Source organism: Leopardus geoffroyi, chromosome B4 (genome assembly GCF_018350155.1).
Source record: "Leopardus geoffroyi isolate Oge1 chromosome B4, O.geoffroyi_Oge1_pat1.0, whole genome shotgun sequence".
Classification (NCBI taxonomy): domain Eukaryota; kingdom Metazoa; phylum Chordata; class Mammalia; order Carnivora; family Felidae; genus Leopardus; species Leopardus geoffroyi.
Genome location: NC_059341.1, coordinates 40,787,218 through 40,813,659, shown reverse-complemented (window position 1 = coordinate 40,813,659; position 26,442 = coordinate 40,787,218). Strand labels below are relative to the sequence as shown.

The 26,442-nt window shown below is 46.4% G+C and overlaps 1 protein-coding gene across 2 annotated transcripts in view; it reads left to right on the top strand.

Annotated features, from left to right (window-relative positions):
* Positions 1-26,442, top strand: part of VWF (von Willebrand factor) — a 137,752-nt gene that overhangs the window by 93,971 nt on the left and 17,339 nt on the right. For both annotated transcript variants that reach the window (XM_045466410.1, XM_045466411.1), the window contains exons 29-43: positions 330-446; positions 542-682; positions 955-1,098; positions 2,363-2,527; positions 3,456-3,499; positions 3,802-3,979; positions 8,189-8,409; positions 9,594-9,786; positions 9,984-10,325; positions 12,933-13,132; positions 19,467-19,569; positions 19,989-20,063; positions 21,268-21,372; positions 22,660-22,865; positions 25,480-25,629. In XM_045466410.1, coding sequence (XP_045322366.1) covers positions 330-446; positions 542-682; positions 955-1,098; positions 2,363-2,527; positions 3,456-3,499; positions 3,802-3,979; positions 8,189-8,409; positions 9,594-9,786; positions 9,984-10,325; positions 12,933-13,132; positions 19,467-19,569; positions 19,989-20,063; positions 21,268-21,372; positions 22,660-22,865; positions 25,480-25,629 — 2,384 coding nt within the window. The remainder of the gene's footprint in view (positions 1-329; positions 447-541; positions 683-954; positions 1,099-2,362; positions 2,528-3,455; positions 3,500-3,801; positions 3,980-8,188; positions 8,410-9,593; positions 9,787-9,983; positions 10,326-12,932; positions 13,133-19,466; positions 19,570-19,988; positions 20,064-21,267; positions 21,373-22,659; positions 22,866-25,479; positions 25,630-26,442) is intronic.

Here is a 26,442-nt window from a genome sequence, read left to right as displayed (position 1 = left end):
TCCCTGTTATTCTTCAATATTTTGCTCAATTCTAGAAGAGTTGCAGCCTCCAGTTACTGAGGGATCAGATGCATCTTGATCTCATCTATAGGCATTTAAACTGCCTTTGGGTGGATTTGGAGTCTTCCCAATGTCTGCCACCCTGGGGCACTCCTGGGTTCCCTTCCCCCTTTCCCGGACCATGTTACCATCATGCAGGACCGGTGGAGGCACTCTCCCCTTCATGGTTCCTCATGGTGGGTGGCATCCTGCGTGTCCTTGGATGCTGTGTCTGCTGCAGTGGGCCTGGTGTGCTCACTTGGGTGCCCACCCTCTTGGTGTCTTTGCAGACTGCAGCCAGCCCCTGGATGTGATCCTCCTCCTGGATGGCTCCTCCAACTTGCCAGCTTCTTATTTTGGTGAAATGAAGAGTTTTGCTAAGGCTTTCATTTCAAAAGCCAACATAGGTGAGCGATGCACCTGTTGGAGCAGGTTGGGAAGGAGCTCTTTCTGAGGCTCCACCTGATCCAGAGTGCGATTTCCATGTTGTCTTTCCTGTTAGGGCCTCGGCTCACTCAGGTGTCAGTGCTGCAGTATGGAAGCATCACCACCATCGACGTGCCGTGGAATGTGGCCTATGAGAAAGTCCATTTGCTGAGCCTCGTGGACCTCATGCAGCAGGAGGGAGGCCCCAACCGAATTGGTAACCTGGTGCTATGGGCTGGGAGGCAGGAGCTTCGTCTGGTCTTAATTCTTGGCATATGTAACTAAGTGACCTCGGCCAGTCACTTTGCTCTTTAGGCTAGTTTCCCTCCCTGTAAAGTGTGGGCCTGGATGCTCTTCCGGATCTGATTTATGTGTTTCTCTGTCTCTGAATCCTTCTGTTTGGTTGACCTAAGGATCTGCCATGAGACAGGATGCCGAGCATTTCCTGCTGTCAGGACTGACTTGGTGTGGACTGTTCTCCATTCTCAGGGGATGCTTTGGGCTTTGCTGTGCGATATGTCACCTCAGAAGTCCACGGTGCCAGGCCTGGAGCCTCGAAGGTGGTGGTCATTCTGGTCATGGATGTCTCCACGGATTCGGTGGACGCTGCAGCCGATGCAGCCAGGTCCAACCGTAAGTGTCCAGTGTGCAATCCCGAGACTCTCCTAACCTGCTAGAAGATTGAAAGCAGCTGGTGGGATTGCTTTTGGATGGCCTGATGGTTGTGAATGCTTAATAGCCACCCGTGGCCTGGTTCCAAACAGCAGGAAGTGGACCAATCCCTGTGTTACTTAGAAACCAAACAGTAATAAATATACATTTGTCCTTCATTTGTCTGCTTGCTTTCAACTGTCACTTTTAAGGCTTCCCTTTGTGTCCAGGGCTGGGGCTGGGTCAGACCTCCACACCTTTCCTTTTGGAAGTGGTGTGGTGTCCTTGCCCTGTCCCCAGTCTCACCACCTCACCACATCTGAGGCCAGAGGGACTCATTATGGGATGGTGAGAACCATCAGACCTTCACATGTGCCAAGCCCTTTTCCACCTGCCTAATGGGTTAATGATTGATGAGATGATGACCTGAGCCGAAATCTAGAGTCAGACACTTAACCGACTAAGCCACCAGGCGCCCCGTAATAGCTTTCTGATGGAATCCCAACTGCCATCCTTGTCCCCTGTAGTTCATAAACAACATGGTGGCTGTAGCCACCCTTTAAAAACTGGTCAGCCCATGTCACTCCTCTGCCCCAAAGTCTTGACTGGCTTCCCCTTTTGTTCAGAGAACATGTTATGTCCTTGTGTGGGCTGTGAAGATTTGCATGGTCTGTGACCCACTTCCTCTCGTGTTTGGTCTGCTCCAGCCACCCTGGAGCACACATTCAGACTGCTGCTCAGAGCCTCTTCGCTCATTGTTCACTCTGCTTGGGACATCCTCTTGGCTTCTTCTGTCCTCACCTCAGGTCTCTGCTCAAATGTCATCAAATGCTTATCCAGCCACCTTGCATGAAACAATAATTCCCACTTCTACCCCGGGCACTCCCATCCTCATATCTCATTTTGTTTTTTCCTAAGTACTTACCCACGTCTGAAATACTAGAGATTTCCTTATTTTTGTGTTTTTTTTGTCTATCTTTGCCCAGTGCAAGGTCCACAAAGACAGGGACTTCATCTGCTCGGCTCACTGTATCCCCATTGCTTAGAATAGTACCTGACACAGGGTGGTGTCATTAAAACTGGTTGACTGACTGAATATTTGCTCATGGGGTCACTTTATGTGACCCATCTAGGAAGCATGAGGCTCTGTACAGATGCTGGGGATAGGTTCAGGTCAGTCCATTTTGGGCCCACCTGACCAAAGCAGGTTAACACAGACCCTTTCTTGTTCCTCTGCTAACCCCAGGAGTGACAGTGATCCCCATTGGAATTGGGGATCGGTATGATGAGGCCCAGCTGAGGATCTTGGCAGGCCCAAAGGCCAGCTCCAATGTGGTGAAGCTCCAACGAATCGAAGACCTTCCCACCATGGTCACCCTAGGAAATTCCTTCTTCCACAAGCTATGCTCTGGTGAGTCTTGTAATGCCTTTCATACCCCCTCAAAAGGAAAAACCCCATTCTAGAGACCAAAAGGTATGCATGCACAAGATCTGGCCTTGAATGAAGATTGTTACATAGACCAGGACCTTTAAGTTTCTGCTCATGGAAAGTTTGTACTAAAAACATCCGAGGGACCACCAGAAAGTTCTCTGTGTAAAGCCCTCCTTCCATCCTAACCGTCAATCAAGACTTTAGCAGAGACAACCCATGCTTGCTGGCGCAGAGTGATCTTGAACAAAGAAGTGGAAGACAGATGCAGGGAACCCCAGCAGCCTGCAGACCATGGTCTTCTTCCCCATGCCCTATATTCACCCTCAGCCTGAGTATATAGGGCCTTAGAAAAACAGTAATGTAGAATCTAATATCAAAGTGCCATGGCTTAAACTGACTTAGGTTAGAATTTTTATTTTTGCCACATATAATTCTTTTTACCTGATTTTATTTATTTTCCTAATGTGATTAGCTCTGAGTCAAAACCTACTAGAGTTATTGCCCTTTCCTGCTGGAAGATAGCTCTCCTGGAAGGACTCTTAAAGGTCTCTTTCGAATTTCTGGGACCTTGCCTCATTTCCTCCCCAACCCCTCACTAGGCACTGATCTACACATGAAATGGGAAAAGGAGTTTCTGGCCTGAGAAGCTTCATGCCCTGTAGAGATTGCCGTGTTCTTACTGTTGTTATCACCATAGTTATTGAGAACCACAGAGCATGCCTGAAGAGCCACAGGGTGACCACCTCTTAACCTGGTGGACCTGCATATACTCACAGTCAAACCTGGTCAGACCCTTTTTGCTGAGTGAAGTCCCCTTCCGGGACTAGCCCTGGGGCCACACAGACTTTGTGATGGTTCTGCTGCAGGTTGGGAATGGGAACTCAGATCTTAATTGTGTCTGTTTCAGGGTTCCTTGGCGTTTGCGTGGATGAGGAAGGGAATGAGAAGAGAGTGAGTTCCTTTCAGCGCTGGCTTTGAAAGAAAGATAAGAATGAGTATTTGGGGTGCTTGTTCCCCCTTTTTCCTCCTTTGGTCTTGGTCCAGTTCTCCCTCTTATATCCTGCTTTTGTGCATGAGTGTGGATGTGTGGGGATGTTCCACCTGTAAATCTTGTGTTCTGCATCCTTGCTGCTTGAGCCCATGTCCAAGTCCTAGTCTCTGTGTCCTCAGAGGGGGTCAGTTGCCCAGTTGATGGGCTTAGCGCAGGACTGACTCATCCTATACCTGCCTGAATCTGCTTCTTTCTTCTGTAGCCCGGGGACATCTGGACCCTGCCAGACCAGTGTCACACAGTTACTTGCCTGCCAGATGGCCAGACCTTGCTGAAGAGTCATCGAGTCAACTGTGACCGAGGCCCGAGGCCATCATGTCCCAACAGCCAGCCCCCTCTCAAGGTGGAGGAGACTTGTGGCTGCCGCTGGACCTGCCCCTGTGAGTCCGATGCTTCATCAGCCTGGGTGGTGTTGCAGGGGCAGTGCTTTTAGCGTGGCTGTGCAGAGAGGTAGACCAGAAGCCCCTTTCCCTCCTCACTACATGTAGAATGCTACTTTCACCCATGTTCCCTCCCTCTTGTGTCTTTTGGATGTATGTTCATTCAGTCCCAGGGATCGGTGTTCTCCTCCTGTGTCTTTGGAAAGCACCTCCCCAGATAATGCATAACCAGAAGGAAGAATTGTTTCTTTCTCAACTTGGCTGTTGGCAAGTCATTAGAAGTCTATGCTGTAGAAGTAGAACAGTGAGAGGGACACCCCCAGAAAACTCTCCACTCACACCTGGAGCTGGATGGGAGTTGGGTGCCATGGTACATCGTCACAGTGGCCTGGTTTATGAGGAGGACATAGTAAACTCCATCTTATGCAGCCCTGTGGAGGGCATTCATCCATGGGGGGAGGGTTAGCCCCCGCCTCATGGTTGGGAGAAATGGCTGCATAGGTAATACGTACCCGGCATATAATTCCTGTGTTAAATAGATACAACCAGTGGGATAAAACCAAAACTGTATTTTATTCCTCGGCCTCCGTTGACAGTTTATTTAGTAGGATAAATTATCTCCCTGGACTGGATGAGAATGCTACCAGACCTGTGTCATCTCTGTTTATTCATAAAGAGTTCTATGGTTACTTTAAGTTATAAAACAAAGGCTCAACTTGGTAATTAGGTGCCCACTCCTGTGTAATCACCAAAACCTTAACTTTGAGTTAGAGTTAAAACAGCTCCCTACTCCCAGTTTGTGCTGCCTGCCCCCAAGAAAGGGGTGTGTTCTGCCTCTCCCCCAGCTTGGGGAACCTTCTGAAGAAGGTTCTCCTGTGACTGGTGCTTCTGTGAGAGGGCTCTGTGCTCTCTGGCCTGGCAGGTGTTTAAGGTGACCACTTTACCTTGCCAGCTCTCAGAGGTTCCCCTGCTCTATTCCTCTGGTACTCAGTCTTGGGGTGCAGAAGGATTCTGTATCGTTGGGCTGCCTGCTGCTTCCCCAAACAGCAGCAAGCCATATCTGGGCAATAGTAATAGCTTCTTTCTTTTACATTCTTCAGGTTAAGTTTCAGACACTGGTCCAGGGTCCCTGTAACTTCGTGATACACAAACCCATCTCTGGGAGTGGCCTCTTGAAAGTCCTGTTCACAAGGCTTGGTTGTCCCTAGTGGGGCACCTGGGGGTGTGAGACCCACAATGCAATAGGAACTCTGTACAAACAAATGTCTTCTTAAATCCAGTCCCTCAATACCCCTCTTGACTGCTTTTATAACCTTGACTCTTTATACTCTCTTTTATCAGAAGCAATAAAACTAGATTTGGGCTATTTTTTAAGCATTTAAAACATTTTAAAATTAAAAATATTTAAAACTTTTTATTTTGGACAATTTCAGGTTTACAAAAAAAGCTGCACAAATGATACAAAGAATTCCTGAGTATCTTCACCCAGCTTGGTGTATCTTATATAATCACAGTATAATGATCAAAATCAGGAATTAACATCCATAAAGTACACCTGTAAACATCTTACTCAGTTTTTATCAGTTGTCCCACTCATGTCCTTTGTTCAGAGGTAGGATTCAATTCAGAATCCCACGTGACATTAAGTCGTCATGTTTCTGTAGTCTCCTTCAATCTACAACAGATCCTAAGTATTTCTTTGATGTTTATGACCTTGACATTCTTGAAGAGTTCTGGCTAGTAATTTTGTAGAATGTCCCTCAATTTGGGTTAGATTTAGGTTACACATTTTGTTAAGAATACCCCGGAAGACATGCTGTATCTTTTTTGGTTTGTCAAGAGGAGACACAGGATATCAATTTGTCTCATTACAGGTGACGTTAAGTTTGATCATTTGGTTTAGGTGATATTTACCAGATTTTTCCACTGTAAAATTACCGTTTTCCTCCTCGTAATTAATAATGATCATATACAGAGATATTTTGAAACTATGGAAATATACTTTTACCCACTAAGTTTACCATGCATTGATGATCCTCACCTGAAACAGTTTTTATTGTGTTTGCCAGATAGTGATTTTTGATTTCCATCATCCCCTCCACATTTACTAGTTGGAATTCCATTGAAAGGAAGAACTTTTCCTTCTCTGTCATTGATTAATTCAGTTAATTATTTGTATCAATATGGGCTCATTGGTTCTTATTTTATTCTATGGGGTATAATCAATTACTAGCATTATTTATTTTCTTGGTTGATGGTCTCAGATGTGGCTAATGGGAACCCTTTCAATTTGACTCTTGCATCCTTTTGACATGTCTACCTCCCTCTCTCACACGGTAAGGAGTCTGGCTCTCATTATCCACGATATATTTATATGTTGGCTTAATCCCAGAATACACATAAAGTAGTTTCAGAATTGCTAACCAATGCCTGGATGAAAAACAAATCTAACTAGAGTACAGTATTCATATGCAATTCTTTTTGTCTTTTGCCTTTAGTGCATAGTACATTCCCCCAACCCCACCTGTATCATTTAGATTAGTTTCTCCCCTAACAGTGTAGTTATGTTATTTATTACCATGATTTCAATTTGTTTCTGTTTGTATTTCGTTTTGGGTTTCCCTCATCCCCATCCTTGTTGAGTTTATTCATTTGTTCTTGTACATGAATTACTAACATTGCCCCAAATGTGAGAATGTACAGAAAGGTTTATTCAGAGTGTCACTCCACTCTTCCCATCCCTCCGTGCTTTCTACTAGTTTCCACTTATGTTCCCTGCAGGTAACCAGTCTCATTCATTTCAGGTTCATCCTTCTTCACAAATGAGCTTTGCCTTTTTTGCTTAAAAACATAGTCCAGAAATCCTCCCTACCAGTTCAGAGACAGCAGAGGGCATAGGAGAGGACCACAGAAGTGAAGTAATTTATCCAAGGTCACAGTATAAGCACAGGGTGGAACAGAATTCAGTCTTGAGTTTCTTTGGCTCTGAAGCACCCACTTCATGGTAACAGTTTATGTGACGCTGGGCAGAGCCATTCTCACTAGCTTGCCACATGTGAACTAATACTTCTTTGCCTGTAACTTGTGACATCCTCATAGCAGAGGGGCTGATCTCCTAAAGATGTGACACTTTCCACAGCTGGAGTGTTGGGAACCACTTGCTGCACGGGCATCAAGTGCCCCTCGGGAGTGACTGACTGCTCCGGGTCTCAGGGGATTTTGAGTCGAAGAGCTCCAGGCAGGCTGCTCAGCTCTGACAGATGGTGCATCCAGCCTCTTCATTTGTTAGTGGCTGTGCTGCTTGATGCACAGGCCACGGATGCAGGTGGAGGTTGCCTGGACCTGGTATGAGCTAGGGACATCAGTGCAGCCTCACAGACCACTGAGCCTGCCTCTCAGTCCTTGGGCTTTTATTTACCCACCACCATAGCTGTGGTCACAGATGCTCTGGAAAGCTCATCTCCAACTTCCTTTAGGTCTAAGATTAGCTTTCAAATCATGCATGGCAGTGGTGCCTTCCATGGGAGGGTTTTACAGAATCATCTTATGCAGATGCAAGATGATGAGTGTTTCCAAGTGGTGTTTTAACAGGACCCTTGAGAATTTGCTGATCGTGTGAATGAATGAGTGGCAAACGAGGGAGTGTGGAGACCCAATCATTTGTTTTGGCTTCAGAAATATTTCTCTCGTGTGATCATCTCTTAAGGGATCAAGTCAACATGGCCACTTGTACAATTAGAAACTTGGCAGCTGAGAGGACACATGTGTCTTTAGGTGAACTTTCTTTACAATGAGCTCATAAGCTCATGATACGCTTAGATCCTCATGATTTCAACAAGTCATAACAACCCTGAAACTTTGTTTCCTGAGCCAAAGCATCCCTGTAGAGGAGATCATTCACTTTACACGTTAACATTTTTTGGAAGTATGGTTGTATAATTTTCCATGTTTTTTTGTGATACTTGTCCTTCTAAACCTTCTCTAGAAAAATATTTAATGGCCAAGTGTTACTTAGCTAAGCCGCTCTCTACACCTCTCATAATTTCAGATTCCTAATCTGTAAAAAGGAGGAAGTTAGACTACATGACCTCAAAGGGCCCATTCTGCGCTCAACTCTATTTATCTGTTTGCAACATGGTAACATCTGCCTCTTTGAATGTGTGGGAGTTTGGATAATGTCACATCCATCCTTTGCTCTCCCCTGTTCAGGTGTGTGCATGGGCAGCTCTACCAGGCACATTGTGACCTTTGATGGACAGAATTTCAAGCTGACTGGCAGCTGTTCCTATGTCCTCTTTCAAAACAAGGAGCAGGACCTGGAGGTGATTCTCCATAATGGTGCCTGCATCCCTGAGACAAGGCAGGCCTGCATGAAGTCCATTGAGGTGAAACATGACGGCCTCTCAGTTGAGCTCCACAGTGACATGCAGGTGAGAGGTGCTTTCTGTGGGTCCCATTCAAGGCAGCAACAGAACCCCCAAGAAGCCTCTGGTGGCACTTGGTTTTAGCTGGTGTGTCTGTTAGGGACACACCAACTTCTGCCCCACCAGCAGAGCACCACCTTCTTAGGAGAAGCTTATTTTCATCTCCATCTCCCTTGTGGCATGATTTCATGTTGTTCTGGGCCCAGATTTGGAAGAAAGGATCCATTTTAGGTAGCATTACATTACAAATCTAGTGCTGGTTTCTGGTGCTGGCAGAAAATTGGGAGAGACACCAGAGCTGTTTACCCAGCAGGCATGATGAGCCCAGTGCACAGGACCTGTGCGTTTTCCAAAGGAGAATATTTAGGATCTACATTAGGGCCTTTGAAAATATTTAGGGACTGATCAAAACGTATGGCTCCAAAATTTGAGAGGAAAGCTGCAACACTGATAAAAATAAATGTTTGTTTACAAAAGGCTACATATGACAACTTCTTGTTCATTTAGAAATCACAAATATTTCATTATGTGAAAGTAACTTGTAGTAACCTCATTTTGTAAGAATTTCTGAATATGCACATTCATTGCTGAAAAATCATAGCTAGTCCTATATTAAATGAGTAGCTCAAGCCCAAAATTTTAAAATCAAAAGGATAAAAAGCCTTCCAAAACCTTTAACAGCAAAAATTATATTCACCCTGGGACTTTTAGTATGTTTGATATGATGTATAATGGGGCCTCCAAAGAGCTGGTGACCAAAAATACGCATATATACATATATACATACATACATACATACATACATACATACATACATAAATGGACTTAACATAGTCCTGTGAGATGCTCCTGGAGACACCGCCCTGATGAACTGACAAAAGGCAACTTTCTCAGTGTTTCTGAAAGGGGTTGCCCTTCCCTGTTGAATGTACACAGACTCAAGGCTGGCTTTAACCCCTGGGCTTTCAGGCCATCTGTATAGGATTGTAATGCTCTGTTCTCCCATCAAGCTCTGCAAAGCCCCTTCATCTTAGAAGAGCTGCTGTCAGATATCAGAGTTTGTGGATGACACTGGAGTTGAATGTGGTAGAAGCGTAGGGACTATCAGTAACCTCAGGAAGAAGCGAAGATGAAATTCTAAGATTCTTTATTGTGATGACCACTGATGAGTCATTTTCTTCTTTGGGCAGCTGACAGTGAATGGAAGACTGGTCTCTGTCCCATATGTGGGTGGGGACATAGAAGTCAATGTCTATGGCACCATCATGTATGAGATGAGATTCAACCATCTTGGCCACATCTTCACATTCACTCCACAAAACAATGAGTTCCAGCTGCAGCTCAGCCCCAAGACCTTTGCTTCGAAGATGTATGGTCTCTGTGGTGAGAACATTCTCCTGACTGTCCCCCCTTTGCATTTATAAACCTTCGCTCTAGTCTCGGGACTCTTGGCTGCTTGTGCTTCTGGGTCCGGTTGGTTATAAGTTTCAGACGCTGGTGGGGATGGAGAACGGCCAGGTCTCTAGCATCAGTAGGTGGGCACCCAGGGCTAACAATCTTGTCTTTCCTCATTTGTATAGGGATCTGCGATGAGAACGGGGCCAATGACTTCATGCTGAGGGATGGCACGGTCACCACAGACTGGAAGGTGCTCATCCAGGAATGGACGGTACAGCAGCCAGGGAAGACATGCCAGCCTGTTCCCGAGGAACAGTGTCCTGTCTCCAGCAGTTCCCACTGCCAGCTCCTCCTCTCAGCCCTGTTTGCCGAATGCCACCAGCTCCTGGCACCAGCCACCTTTTACGCCATGTGCCAGCAGGACAGTTGCCACCAGGAGCAAGTGTGTGAGGCGATTGCCCTGTACGCCCACCTCTGTCGGACCAAAGGAGTCTGTGTTGACTGGAGGAGGAGTAATTTCTGTGGTGAGTTTCCACATGCGTCCTCCTGAAGTCGTGAAGACCAACTAATCATGGGCTTGCTCAACCTCTTGGAGCCTCAGATTCTTTTTCTGGGTGGTAAAGATAAAAATCCCTGCTTTTCCTATTATGTAGGATCCCATTTAGGATCAAATAAGATGGTAGATGTTTAAGTCATTTGAGTGCAGGATTTCTGTGCAAATGAAAGCATTTCTACAGTTCAGACAGATGTGACTTTAATGTATCAGACACCTATAGGCATCAGCAAAGTACAGGATGACCAGCCATATTGAGTTTGAAATTCCACCAGGTTTAGCAAACGCTCACAGAGTAAGCCATGCCTGAGCAGGGTTTTGAAGTGTGAGTGGATTTTGCCACTGAATATTAAGACATGTCTTAATAACAGATACCACGGGATTGCTAGTATAGATACCTCCCCAAGTTCAGTTCCCCTACTTGGACTTGGCATTTATCATTTAACATGTGGGGGGGTACCATGATGAATCAGATGCCTCAGGGGGTGCTGGAGTGACAAGAACACTGAACTTCAGCATCCTCAGTTACTGAATACGATCCCTGACTTTTTCTGGAGGGAAATCAATATATGCAAACATCTCAGAGTCTCGGAGTTTATTATCCTAGAGCTGTTACAGATCTCACCTGTGGCTGGAGGACTTGGGCACCCTAGTCCCAGCTCAGCAGGTGACCAGCTGTTCTCTATCTGGACCTTGCTTTCTGCATCTCAGAATAGGATCATGGGCCTAGACAATCCCTGGGTTCCTTCCAGCCCTGGTGTCTGAATCCATTAGATGGTAGTGTCTCCTTTCAACCTGCCTATAGATCAAGGAGCAAATGATAGTTTCTGAGTTAGCCACAGTCCTTGTCTACATACTAATTTCTTTGTCTACCCCTGGCTACTTATTGTGCATTCACAGGAAAATGCTTGGTGCTCTAAATCCTTAGACAGTCCTGCCCCCTGCCTTGGCACCATGAGAACATTAGGAAGGGGTTGAGCAGGGCCAGAGTCAGACAAGTGAACCATCTTGTAGCTTTTCTCCAGGCAACTCTTCATAGCTGTGGATTCCTTATTTAATTTAAGAGGATTTTTAAAGGAATAAATGCACCTATATTTAAAAGAAAGACCCATAAGACTTCCCAAGGATATATAGGCTAACATCATCAGTTAGGGCTAAGTTTGACTCAAGTAACAGACAAGGAAAATTCTGTCACACAACTGATTAGAGGGAGGTGGCTCCAGCTCTTTCTGGGTCTCAAACTGGGCTCTAGTTTTTTGCTCTGTTCTCACTTGGGTGTGTTTTTTCCCTATGGTTAAAGATGGAGCTCTAGCTATCACATCCAGGTTCCAAATGGCAGCATGAGGGAAGAAGGGAAAAAGGACAAAGGATATGGAGAGATGTCTTTTTATTTTATTTATTTATTTATTTATTTTTTTCAACGTTTATTTATTTTTGGGACAGAGAGAGACAGAGCATGAACGGGGGAGGGGCAGAGAGAGAGGGAGACACAGAATCGGAAACAGGCTCTAGGCTCTGAGCCATCAGCCCAGAGCCTGACGCGGGGCTCAAACTCACGGACCGCAAGATCGTGACCTGGCTGAAGTCGGACGCTTAACCGACTGCGCCACCCAGGCGCCCCGAGAGATGTCTTTTTAAAAAGATTCCTCCTGAAACCAATACTATACTGTATGTTAACTAACTTGAATTTAAATAAAATCTTCGAAGAAAAAAAAAGGGAAAAAAAGATGTGGTATGTATATATATAATGGAATATTAGTCAGCCATCAAAAAAGAATGAAATCTTGCCATTCGCAATGATGTGGATAGAGCTAGAGCGTATTATGCTACGTGAAAGAAGTCAGTCAGAGAAAGACAAATGCCATATGATTTCACTTACATGTGGAATTTATGAAACAAAATAGAAGAACATGGGAAGGGAAAAGAAAAAGAGGGAAGCAAACCATAACAGACTTAACTATAAAGAACAAACTGAGGGTTGCTGGAGGGGAGGTGGGGGGGGTGCTAAATGGATGATGGGCATTAAGGAGGGCGCTTGTTGATATGAGCCCTGGGTGTTATGTGTAAATGATGAATCACTAAATTCTAGTCCTGAAACCAATAATACATTATATGTTAGCTAACTACAATTTAAATAAAAATCTGAAACAAAAAAAGTTAAAAAAATAGAATAGAATAGGATAGAAAATAGAGCACATTCTATGCAGTATTCTGTGAAACTTACTTGATATCTATCTATCTATTCCTGGTCTATGATGTAAAATGTATTTCTTACTATATTCATTGTCAAAAAAGTTTGAATGGTACTGAATTAAGTGATTCTCCTTGAAAAAAAAAATCAGGACTTAGTGACATGACTACGTTAAGCTGCAAGGGAGGTCGGGGAATATAGTCTTTATGCTGTGGTTGTGTGTCTAGCTTAAAGGTCTATTTCTATGGAAAACGGAGAGAATAAAAATGGGTAGAAATAGTCATTTCCACCCCAGCACATTTGTCAGGTCATCAACCTCTTTGAATCAGCTGTGCCTCTGTTTCCCTGTTGGTGTGGGCTGAGTATGACCTCATTCTCTGTTTGTAGCTATGTCATGCCCACCATCCCTGATGTATAACCACTGTGAGCATGGCTGCCCCCGGCTCTGTGAGGGCAATACGAGCTCCTGTGGGGACCATCCCTCAGAAGGCTGCTTCTGCCCCCCACATCAAGTCCTGCTGGAAGGTAGCTGTGTCCCCGAGGAGGCCTGTACCCAGTGTGTCAGTGAGGATGGAGTCCGGCACCAGGTAGGAGCCCTGGCCTTTTACCTCCTGTGGGGCTGCTTCTGTCTCGGGTCAGTAGGGTGAAGTGTTCACCAGTGATTGTCCACACCACCCCCCAAACTGTGGCAGCAAGGGTCAACTCTTAAGGGGATCATTTGAAGGATAGGGAAGCAGTTTGGCATAATGGCTTTGGAGCCAGATACATCTCGGTTCAAATCTTGGGTCTGTCATATAGCAGCTATGTGAAAACCCCCCAGAGTATTAACAACATATTACTACAAGTACTCCTACTGTTATCGTCATTATATTCATGTAAGGGGAAAGCTATAGGAACCCAGAAGGGGATGGGGAGAGAATATTTTACATGGTGATGTCTGCTATTATGAAGATATATTGTATACCTTGCATTGTACTAAGCACTCTATATTCATTATCTCAGCATTATTTCAAGGTGTGTTTTGCAGGGTATTAACAGTTACCTGTGGTCAAGAGAGCTTAAAGAGCACTAGATAAATAGGTTTCTTTATTGTAGGACTCGGTAGAGCTTTTCATACATTAATGTATAGTGCCAGTGGTTAGGAGGGATTTTGCTTCTCAAACTTATCTGACCATGGAACTTGTGTGTGTGGCCAAATGAGCGAATGTGTGTCTGTGTGTGTATGGCATCCTCTTGGATCAGGGTTCCACAGAACACACTGGGATGTCTTACATCATCTTATAAAGACTTAACAAACATTTTAAGAGAAAACCAAGGCTTAAAGAGCTTACTTTGCCCATGGACACGGTTTGTAAATGATGGAGGTGAGAATTAGACTCAGTATTTAAAACTCTGGCTCCAAAGAGCATGCTCTTTCCGATGTATGAAAATGCATTTTTGCTAGATCTTCTTTGGGCTCATTTGCTTGGGAATTGAGTAATTGAGTAATTAATTGAGTAATTAATTCTTTTAGCCCCTTAGAATTTGTCGAGTCCATTTTGAAAGAATATTTACCAGAGTCTCCCCCATCTTGGCCTGAGATGGCGGTCATGTCTTCAAAGGTGACAAAATGTACATTTGTAGTATCTGGGTAGTGTCTGTCTGTGCACATGTGAATGTGTGCAGTGGTCCTGTCCTTCATCTCTGATAGTGATACTACAGAGCATGGTACAGGGAGAACAGATCTGGCTTCCAGCAAAGGAGAGTGTATTCTCTGATCAGGGACTACACCCAAGATCTAACATCTCCATCATTACCAGGGAGGACTTTTATCACTGAGTGAACCAGCTGAGGTGACTTACTAGATTTAATCACAGCTCCTAGAACTCATGGTAGAGCTAGCTGACCAATCTAGAGAATGACAAAAACAATAATTTCAATAACTACACTATTCTCTCCCTGACATTGTAAGACAGGAAATGGACCATTTCCCTTGATTCTCCCCCAAACCCCATAGGGTCATTATTACATGTACCATTGAATAGGTGAGGACACTGAGGCTCAGATGGCATGAGGAGATTATGCTGGGATTCCTATCCACCACACTAAGTCATCTCATAATGTTCTAGCCCTGCCATTGATCCCCTTGGAACTGCAAGCTACACTTCGAGCTAACTATGTTTTCATGTATGCTTGGGTGATCATCCAGCTATTACTGGATGGCTCTCATCTGCTCTGTTTTCTCACTGGGCTTTATCTGAGTGGACCCCATTTGTTCTCATCGTGAAGTAGATGAGTTAGGAGGGTAAAGATGGACCACTCATCCTGTATTGCTGTATTTGACCTTGCCGACTGAAGTAACTACCTGTATCATCTTACTCTCCAAAACAAGTAAATAAAACCTTACCTTGCTGTCCCTGATCTGCACAGCTCCTGGATGCCCTCCTGCTGGGTTCGAAGGTTACGAACCATTTATGTGTGGTGCCAGCACCCGGTGGTAGTTTCAGGCCAGATTTGCTGTTAGTGGTAAGGTACTCTCAGAGGGAGACAGAAATGGGCCCTACCCTCTTCTTTGGCATTCTGTGATGAGAAGGAAGCTCAAGTTTGCAAAGCAGTTCTGGCTCTGTGACTGTCCTTATGCTGTAGGGTGTGGAGAGCTAGAAGCTTGTGAACTTTATCTTAGTGTCTCCACCCACCCCCTCTGACTCTATTTCTCCTCACTGGTCCCCTCACCTTCTGCCCAACACATTGGAATATGCATTTGAGTTGTGTGAAGAATGCTTCCAAATAGTGCAATATTTTGGACACAGAAACAGTCTCTCAAATATATTCCAGAACCAAGGGACATTAAAATTAGTTAATCAAAAACTATGAAGGGAACAAAGCCAGTTTCAGTTTATTTCAGAAAATATAGTTTAAATGGATGAAAACAAATATCTTATCAGGCTCCTTGCAATTTCCATTTTTCCATGCAAAGCAGGGAAAGAATAAAAATCTAACATGAAGGACATTTCCATGAAATGAAATTTCTTTAACAGAAAAATAAAGCCTAGACAACTTTTCTTCAGGGAAATAATCCAGGGCATAAATCTCTGGTGGTAACTTCGGAAGGGCAAAATATTTACCAGTTTCCATAGCTCTTGTTTATTTTACAAAACGCAGTGTAAACCCGTGAGCCTTTGTGGCCGGCTCAGAGGGGATCCAGGGCCTAGCACCAGCTGTCCCTCTGTGGTTGGGGGCTGTGCGGGGCAGCAAGGACTGCCTCCATCGCCCCGGACGGAGCTCCTGGAGCCTGCGTTTCCCCCCTGGTCTCCGCTGTTCCGTGGCAGCCCAGTGCTTACGTTTTACCTGCATCTCCTCTCAGGTCCTTGGCTGTGGTGGATGGGGCATGGTGACTTGCTGTGTCCCTTCTCTGACCTGGGGCTTTGAAGACTTGAGTTTTCTCTTACCAGCTGGCTCACATGCCTGTTCTCTCCTGGAAATAGTCACGCCCCACCCTGGAACCCTGTCGGTGAGACAGGACTGGCTGGAGTTGGCCTGTCCTGGTGCAAGAGTGCCCCCTGGTGCCGTGTTTGCTGCATAACCGGACAGGTTGGGCAGCTGCGGGGGCTGCTGGTGCTTTTAGTTAAGCATTAGCCAGAAGGATCTTTTTCAGGAGCCATAGACTCTGTCCCCTGCCTCCAGCACGCCTCATTAAAGCTTCCTGGGGAAATGAAAATCTCTGGAAAAGGAGGTTTAACACCTGATTTTGGTCATCTATTGTGGTGTTGTCCACTCTCAGGATCATGGGAAAGTTGTATTATTTATTCTTGACTTTAGATATCTAAAGTTCACATTTAAAAAGAGGAGGGGCGCCTGGGTGGCTCAGTTGGTTAGGTGTCCGACTTTGGCTCAGGTGATGATTTTGTGGTTTGTGAGTTTGAGCCCCACATCAGGCTCTGTGCTGACAGCTCGGAGTCTGGAGACTGCTTCGGATTCTGTGTCTCCCTCTCTCTCTTTCTCTGCCCTTCTCCTGCTTGCACTCTGTCTCTCTCTCTAAAAAAAAATAAATAAACTTAAAAAAACTATTAAAAAATTAAAAAAATAAGGGGAGAAAACCCCAAGACATATAAAAAATATGATCCTCTCCTTCTTTCGTCACCTGTGCCATTTAAATGTGTAAACATAGATCCCTTGATTTGCCATTTTCTTTGCATCCCTGTCAGTGCAAAAAGCAGGAAAGAGGCAGAACAGAGAGAGAGGCCTGGGGAGATGTGAGAGGTCCCCCTCCTCCTTCCATTCCCAGGCCTCTGAGGCCAGCACCCTGTGCCTCCTGGGACCTTCCCAGCCCCTAGGAGAGCCCTGGTTTCCTGTGCTAGTCCCTCCCTTTTCCATCCTGCTCACTGTCACCAGGACTGTTCATATTTGACACTCTTCTCTTTGAGGCAGGGTCCTGCTCACAGAGCTTCCGGGCTGCAGTTATCCTCCAAGTTAAACACAGCCCCCTGGAGACGATAGTGAAGGCCTCTATGGTTGTCTGGTGACTGCAAGGACGTTCTGTCTTCTGTTCCCACCTGGAATCCCTTTTCCTTTTCTCTGCCCGGGTCCTTCCCACTCAGCACAGGTGCATCTTTGTGGGGCCTTCCTGGAGCACCCCAGCATCTGTGAACATTTCTTTTGCACTGCTGTGGCTCTTCTATTTCTCATTTTTAAAAGCAGCTTTATTGAGGTATAGTTTACATGCAGTCAACAGTACCTATGTAAAGTGTACAATTTGATGACTTTTGACGTATGCACACACCCATCACCACAATCAAGATAATCAACATTGCCATCAGCCCCAAAAGTTTCCTTATGCCTCTTTTTAATACATCCCCAACCCCCATCTCCCACCCTCAGGCAGCCACTGCTCTGCTTTCTGTCACTATAGATTCGTTTACATTTTCTGGAATTTTCCATAAATGGAATCATGCAAGGGGTGCTCCTTTTTTGCCTGTCTTCTTTCACTCCGCATGATACCTTGGAGATCCATCCATGTTGCATGTTTCCATAGTTTGTTTCCATGGCTGAGTCACATGCCATGCTGTGAATGTATCACAGTTCTTTTATCTCATTCAACTTTTCATCAGTGAGTCTTATTTCCTCAATTTGAGTGTCAGCCATTTGAGGCTGGGAGCGTGTGTGTATTTGGTCCCCACCACTCCTGCAGCGCCCCTCGGCAGTGTGACCTGCCCATGGCAGGCACTGTGATTATCAAAGAGAGAGGCAGCTGTAGTTAGTACAGAAAGCATGTGGTGTCTGGGGCCAGAATGCCAGGTTCAAATCCTGGGATGTAGCACCTGGTCAAGTTCCTTGTCTGTGTCTCCATTTCATTGTTTGTAAGTGTAGATAATGCCAGTACTTACCTGATAGGGGTATTGTAAGGAATATAAAGTGAATAAATGTTAAGTTCTTAGAAAGATATCTTGAACCTATTGAATGCTAGTTCTTGGTGGGAGGCAGTAGAACATGGTGTTAAAAAGATGGGTTCTGGGTTCAAATCCAAGCTCTGCAGCTGTGATGGTGTGACCCTAAGCAGGTGCCAGCTTTCTCCTTTGGCAAGTGGGGATGGTAAAAATATCCTCACTAGAGGGCTGCAGTGAGGATTAAATGAGGCATTTATAGGAGCGCCCGGGTGACTCAGTCGATTGTCTGACTCTTGGTTTCGGCTCAGGTCATCATCTCACGGTTCGTGAGTTCTAGCCCCGCATCAGGCTCTGCACTGACAGTGTGAAGCCTGCTTGGGATTCTCTCTGTCTCCCTCTCTCTCTGCCCCTCCCCGCTCACGCTGTTCCTGTCTCTTTCAAAATAAATAAACTTAACAAAATAAATAAAAACATTAAAAAATAAAAAAATAAGTCATTTATATAAAGTACATAAAACCATGGTACATAGCATATGCTCTTTAGATGTTGGCTGTTATTACTTACTGAGTGAAGGGAAGGTGTTAAGGGTCACAGGTAAGAGGTCTTGGAGGAGGACCGGCAGCTTGGGGGAAGGGTGTTTTCCTTGAAGACCTCTGATCTCCCTTCTTCTTGACTGACTGATTGCTGGCCATGGAAGCAGATGGAATAAATAAAACCTTCTTGACCTGGGAATTTGTTAGAGGTCTTTGAGCTACTGGATAAGAGTGTGTTAATTCAGGGGCAGGTAATTTAAGGTGAATTTCATTTTAACTCTGAATGTGACTCACTGGCTGAGTGTAGAGGGATGCCTGCTCCCGGCTCTGTGGTCCGGTCCCTGTCCGTGCTGGTCACAGTCTGCCCTGCCATAGCCGTCCTGTGAGGAGGCCTGAGTGCCCTCCCTTTCGTGGGCGGGAAACCGGCCCGGGGAGCGAGGCCCACGTAGGAGTTCAGGTCTCCCTGACCTCATGGCCCTCCTGCAGTGGGGCCGCCTGCCAACTCTGGGAAAGCTGCTTCACGGGCTGCGGGAACCCTCATCTGAGAGACTGCCCTCTGGTCTCAGCCACTCCCAGTCCCAACGGCGTGACGAGTCTCAGAGTCTTGGTGCCCTCCCCTTTGCTCTTCCTGCCCCGTCCATGTCTTGTCAACTCCACAAGTAAATGGAGTCTGTTTCTCAAGCTACACCCCAACTCTGGCTGGGGAAATGGCCAGCCGCGTGGCACAGGAATCCTCATCTTCTCACCTTGCTTAGTTTTAGCGCAGCCGCCGGAGATGGCCGCACTGGAGGGTTTTCTGCAGTCTGTAGTTCGTCATCCCCAGAGTTTGTGCGGTGGCAGGGACCGCCTCTCCCAGAGCCTCATACTGCCTTTCAGCCTGTGTGTGTTCAACTGTGCGGAGGCCCGGCTCAGGCACTGCCGTCTGAGGGGAGACCGAGCCAGAGGTGGGGGGACCGACTTCTATGGCCTCCGAGGCCTTGTGCCCCCAGTGTCCTGGGCCCTCCCTGAACCGTGTTTTCCTTCAGTTCCTGGAAACCTGGGTCCCATCCCACCAGCCCTGCCAGATCTGCATGTGCCTCAGTGGGCGGAAGGTCAACTGTACGACACAGCCCTGCCCCACCGCCAGAGGTGAGCTCCCCACTGCCGGCTGCTCTTGGAGGAAGGACTCCCTTGGGCCATAGCCACCTGTCTGCAAACCCGGTGGGCCAGATACAAACATCCATTTCCTCACCCTGCCCCACACTTCTTTACCTCACTGGGCTCAGGGTCCCCTTTTCTGTACCTGGAGTAGATATGCTCAGAGGTTAACCCTGCCCCCCTGGCCCCACCTTGGCCTTCAGATGCAGAGTCTCCTGGAAGGCACATTTGAGGGGGCCACCAGGACACCCTGGGGAGACTCATTTGTCCGAGGCCCCTCCGCCTGATTCCTGGTGGGCCTCCCATGCAGGGCCTGTGCTGGTTTTCAGGGGACGAGAGTCTGTGACTTTTTGCAGGCTGCAGGCTGCAACATTATTGGTTTCTCTGACCTCTGTGACATTCTCTCTCAGCTCCCACATGCGGCCCCTGTGAAGTGGCCCGCCTCCGCCAGAGTGCAGAGCAGTGCTGCCCGGAGTATGAGTGTGGTATGTGCCCGGCCCCAGGGGACCCGCCCAGCAGGTGCCAGAAGGCGCGTGTGCGCTCAGGCACAGGGTACTCGAAAGGAGGTGGATGAGGGGTGATTGGATTTTCCAAAAAATGGCAAAAGTAACTTCTGGAAGGTAGCTTCCTGGGAAAATTCTGCAGTGAATTATTAAATGTGAAGTTTGAAAGCATTAAAAAAAAAAGAATGGAGTCATCACTGGCGGGGGGCGGTGCAGAGATTTACTGAAGAAAAAGCCATGCCAAAGTAACCCATTTGCCTTTTAATAACATTCTGAGGATACTAGACACAGAAGGCCACCCACAGGGCACCTTGATTTCAGCAAGTTATTCGTCAAAGGGTTTCATTATAGGCTTGCAAACTGCATGGTGAATAATGGGCTGAATAAATAGTGTAATGAAACGAATCCAGAGCTGATGGAATTATGGTTAACATGACAGGAAATCTCCAGTGCCCCGCCGCTGTCCTGTCCAATGTGTTTATTAATTGTACGGATGAAGACATAAAGTACAGGCGTGTCAAATGTGCAGTGGTGCAGATCTTTGAGGGAGAGCAAACAGAACAAGAGACAGCCCAGGGATCTAAAAAAGAATGAAATAATCTGAGACATTTATTTATGCTGATGAAATTTATCAGGCATAAATAGAAGTCCTACGTGGAGGGAGACGTGTCTTGAGAAAACTTTGTGTCGTAAAATAGGTCTTAGAATATTAACAGGAGAGAGAACTGGGCCTCATTTAGTTCAAGCCCCTCATTTTATGGATGTTATTAAGCTTCTATGATGTGCCAGACACTTTGCCTTTGCTATTTCATGATATCTTGAGACTGACCCTGGATGGTAGACTTCCCACCTTGCAGAAGACCAGACAAGGCCCAGAGGGTTTGAGAGGGCTTGGCTGAGATCTGGAAGTCCCAGCAGTGACAAGAGGAATCAACATGAGCTTATAATATGACTCTAGATCTGTCTGTCTGTCTGTCTGTCTGTCTGTCTATCTCTTCCCCCCTTCTCTATCGCCACCTATACCTCCTCCTTCTCCTCCTCCTCCTTCTCCTCCTCCTCCTTGTCCTCATCCTCCTCCTGCACCCAAAGCAGTAGAAGTCTGTAGGAATAGAAATGTCAGGTGCCACTCACAATAGTGAGTGACCTTGCTGACTTCTGAGTGGGCATCTCTCTTTCCTGGCCTCAGTGTGTGACCTGTCGAGCTGTGATGTGCCACTGGTGCCTCCCTGTGAAGGTGGCCTCCAGATGACCCTGACCAATCCCGGCGAGTGCAGACCCAACTTCACATGTGGTAAAGCCTCTGCAGATGACAAGGGGGTGGTGCGGCCACTCTCCCCTGGCCAGGGGAAGGCGTCCTGTACTCCAGTTCATTGAGTCTGGGCTTCAGGTACATCTGGAGTGGAGGGGTTAAGGTCACACCAGGATTGAATCTCCCCAGCCGTGTGCTGCTTGCAGGTGAACCGGATGTGGGCACAGCAACAGGCACCTCCCTCTTGGGCTGCATGAAGACAGTTGGGCAGATGGAGAGGCCTCCAGATTCAATCTTTACTCGCTCCCATTCTCCCAGACACCCCCGAGGGGTGGGAACGTCCCTTGGTTTGTCCTCACCACTGGATCTTCTTCCCAAACAAATTCATTCATCCCCTCTCGTATGTTTATCCACAGAGTTGGACTAAACCAAGGCATGTTAAGGAACAGAATTCCATATTTAGTCTGTGAGAATACCCATAAAGTGGGTTTCTAAAGTGTTTTAGAATCTCACTTGAGCTCCTAGATGTAAGGCCTGGAGGGAGGGAGGAGACCTCATCCTATTTGAAGGAAGTTGGAAAGACGCAGAGGACACAGGGATGGGATTGGGATTTATAAAATGACACTGTGGGTTTGACAGGATTGCTAGCATTTTTTTGTTCAACATTGTTGGAGGACCCGAAACTGCAGGGTACTGTTCTAGGTATGGAGGTGGGGAATGGGTCACATAAGCTACCAGCACATAAGAATTTTGGGGTGCCCAGGTGGCTCAGTCGGTTAAGCATCCCAACTCTCAATTTTGGCTAGGGTCATGATCTCATGGTTCATGAGATCAAGGCCTGCGTTGGGCTCTGTGCTGATAGCATGGAACCTTCTTGGGATTCTCTCTCCCTCTCTCTCTGCCCCCCCCCTTCTCAAAAATGAATAACTAAACATTAAAAAAAAAAAAAAAAGAATGCTTACCAGTGCATGGTGTGCCCACGCCTGTCTGGGTCTTGGAGACTCAATGTCTGCTGTCTCTGAGAATCAAAAGCTGGAAGGACCCTACTTCTTTATGGAATGGAGACCAAGCAGCCTTTACTTCTCCTCCATTAGAATTCCTAGCTTCACATTTCTCCTTTTGATTAATGTTCCTATTTTTTTCTGCAGACTAACTGCTTTTTGGTATGATGGAACATCTTATAGCCCCTGGGCTGGGACTTAGTTTCTGATTTAATTTTGTGGGTCTGGAGTTCCCCGGGATCTTCTATCATAGCTCAAATACTTGGGACCCCTGACTGAGTGCACTGCCCGTGTGGGACTGGAGCCTCACCTTGGGCCCATCCCTCAGCCTGCAGGAAGGACGAGTGCAGAAGGGAGTCCCCGCCCTCTTGCCCCCCACACCGGACGCCGACCCTTCGGAAGACCCAGTGCTGTGATGAGTATGAGTGTGCTTGCAGCTGCGTCAATTCCACGGTGAGCTGCCCACTGGGGTACCTGGCCTCCACTGTCACCAACGACTGTGGCTGCACCACGACAACCTGCTTCCCTGACAAGGTAGGGGCCACTGAGTTCTGGCTGGGAAGATGGCCAAACACTTGTTCCTTAGGAAACGTTTGCCTACCTGAGCCTCCTTTCCTGCCCAAACTGAGCACTTTAATAGTGGGGAGCTGCCAGCATTGCATCACAGTCTAAACGGACATTTAATTAGTTTGGGAGATATTTATAGAGAACCTAGAATGTTCTCAGCATGACGAGGTGCTAAGGTTACAAGCAAGGTATAGGACATGGACCCTATCTTTAAAGAGCTTATTTTATAGGTTAGCTAAGGAAATAATATGATTGTATGAATTATTTAGGGACTAGGTATAGTTTACTTATTTGTTAATTGCTATCAATTCATTCATGTGACCGTCCATCTACCAGTCTTTCCTTCCTTCCTCCCTCCTTTCCTCCCTTCACTCCCTCCCTTCACTCCCTCCCTCCATCCAATCTATCCTTCCATCTATCCATCCATCTATCCTTCCTTCCTTCCTTCCTTCCTTCCTTCCTTCCTTCCTTCCATCCTTCTATCCATCTTTCCATCCATCCTTCCATCCATCCATCCATCCATCCATCCTTCCATCCATTCATCCATCCATCCATCCATCCATCCATCCATCCATCCAATATTTACCGAGCAACAACTATGTTCTATCAAAGCTGGTGCTTTGTTAGGTGTTATGGGAGAAATGTAAGACTCTCTTATGATCTCTTATGATCTTGCTAGCATATGGGAGACAACAGTCCAGAAACGGAATACAATAAAGTGTCAAGGGATGGTACAGCTATTAAATGCAAATGGCAGTATTATGGGGACAGATCCACCAAGATGAGCTATCATGAGCCAGAATTGTCACAGGGAGACCTGGGCATAGTTGCAGTGGCTGGATTATTAAGGGCGAGTCCCAGAATGAATGCCAGAGAGAGGCCTCGATTATCTTTCCCTGGATGCTTCCTGCTTGCAGGGTGTCATTGCCTCCAGACTTTTTGGTGAATAGAGCGTGGAAATGTATTTTTAAAGAGGATGAAACTCATGCATTCATTATGATATTTTGGATTCCAATTCTATTCTAAGGTTTTACTTAACTTCTTCGATTTATACATGTACCACTTCTAAGTTGCGGTTTCCTAGCATAATTAACATAATTACTTATTTGCTTTCTGTTACAATATGCCTATAATAATCTCAAAAATAACAATGCCAATATTATTGCTAACACGTTCTTTATCATAGGAATATAGCCCATCAGGGATATATGGTCAGAATACTGGGTTTTAAAGTTATTTGAAATAATTATTTCCCTTGTGTGATTTTCCCACTGCTCTAGTGGAAATATCTAGTTAATCAGATATTTCAGCGTGTTTTCCATTTTTAGGGGTTGCATTTACTTCCTTTTTTTTTTAACATTTATTTATTTTTGAGACAGAGACAGAGCATGAATGGGGGAGGGTCAGAGAGAGAGGGAGACACAGAATCTGAAACAGGCTCCAGGCTCTGAGCTGTCAGCACAGAGCCTGACGCGGGGCTCGAACTCACGGACCTTGAGATCATGACCTGAGCTGAAGTCAGACGCTTAACCGACCAAGCCACCCACGTGCCCCTGCATTTACTTCCTTTTTGGTTTGTTATTTTGTTATATGAAATACCATGGCAGAGTAACATATTTACTGATAATGCTGTAACAAATAGCCTTGAGCACCTGTCATTTTGTATTTTGGGCATTGCATCTTTTGAGATAGATTCCTGGAAGTGAATTTTTGGGTGGTAACATTTTCCAGCAGGCTTCTTGATAGAAGAATCAGGGGTTCCATTCCGTAAGTTCATGATACAGAAGCTGAAAGACAGAGTAGCTAAAGGACAAGGGCTTATAAATACTTGTACGGCTATTATATGAATGAGGGTGGAGACCTGTTCATGGCTTCAAAGGGAAGACTTGGGATTAATGTCAAAACTGTCATTAAGTGTCATGATTCCTTAGTGCCTCATTCCTACAGAGTAAAGTCTGAGTACTGTGTAGCATGTACATCCCAGGCTTTACATATTCTGATCCCAATCTACCTTTGTAATTTCATTTCCCACATCCCTTCTGTAGCCTATAGTTCTTCCGAGCAGGATCCCTCGTCTCTCAAACGTATTCCCATTCTCTGTGCCTCCTTGTTATGTGCGGGCCTCAAGGGAATACCCATTCATAGCCTCCACTCACCTCCAGTCCACTCCTGATGGGAACAGAGGGCTATGTGTGGATGGGTGCTAAGTCCAGCGACTTTACTGGGTCTGAGGATTAGGGAACAGTTTTCTGCGCGACATAGGAGGGAATTAAATGCAGTTAAGGCAGTGATAAAACTGGATTAAGGCAGCCAGTGAGTTATTTCTGAGCCTATGGTCCAAGAAGGACCCACCAGGGGCCCCTCCCAGGGTATGCCAGCCATGGCTCTCTAAGGCTGGTGGGCAGGGAAGGGAAGAGGAAACGTACTTGATAAACATCCCTCCAGGTGGGCAGAGACCATGTTGGCTTTATATATTGCTGTTTTCAGCACCTACGGCACCTTCCAACACATAGCAGGTGCTTACTAACCTCTTGTTTGAACGAACGGAACGAGCTTGCTCACAGAAGCCTTGTGTCTGCAGGTGTGTGTCCACCGAGGCACCATCTACCCTGTGGGCCAGTTCTGGGAGGAGGGCTGTGACGTGTGCACCTGCACCGACATGGAAGATGCTGTGATGGGTCTGCGCGTGGCCCAGTGCTCCCAGAAGCCCTGTGAGGACAACTGCCGGTCGGTAAGGGGCGCAGAGGGGCTGGGCATTGCCAGGAGCAATCAGGGTGAGAGGTAGGGGCGGGGGGATCCCAGAAAGGAGCAAGAAAGCCCCTTTACTAATTGGACAGAGGACCCAATTCATAGGCTGAGCTGAGCCCATCAATTTTCTTCCTGAGAAGTTAATCTATGGAAAACAAAGACTGAATAAGTCAGATTAGACAGGGATGAACCCCGAACCTGCAGAGCCGTGTTGAGCTGCAGCCAGACTCAATAAAGACACGTGCAATCAAAATTTATGAGAAAGCAAAACTTCCTCCCAGAGGCAGCCTGCAGGCAATGAGGAGCTGGAACCGATGGGCAGAGAGAAGCAGAGATGGGGGCTCATGGGACAAATGGAGAGAAACACTGTATGACCACTGTGCCCGCTTTCATCTCCAGCATTTCATTTCTGAGAGATTCCCTGCCTTTCCCATAAACCTGCTTTCATTTTAGCTAGCTTGAGGGCTTCTGTTCTTTGCAATCAAAACCCCCTGCTGATACACACAACATATTGGGTGCTGGTTTTATTAAAATGACCTCTAAGCAGCACTCTCTTACTTTACTTTTAAAAAAAATTTTATTTTATTTTCAAGAGCAAGAGAGACAGAGCACGAGCAAGGGAGGGCAGAGAGAGAGTGGGAGACACAGAATCCGAAGCAGGCTCCAGGCTCTGAGATGATCCGCATAGAGCCCGACGCAGGGCCTGAACTCATGAACCACAAGATCATGACCTGAGCCAAAGTCGGACGCTCAACCGACTGAGCCACCCAGGCGCCCCAGCAGCACTCTCTTGCAA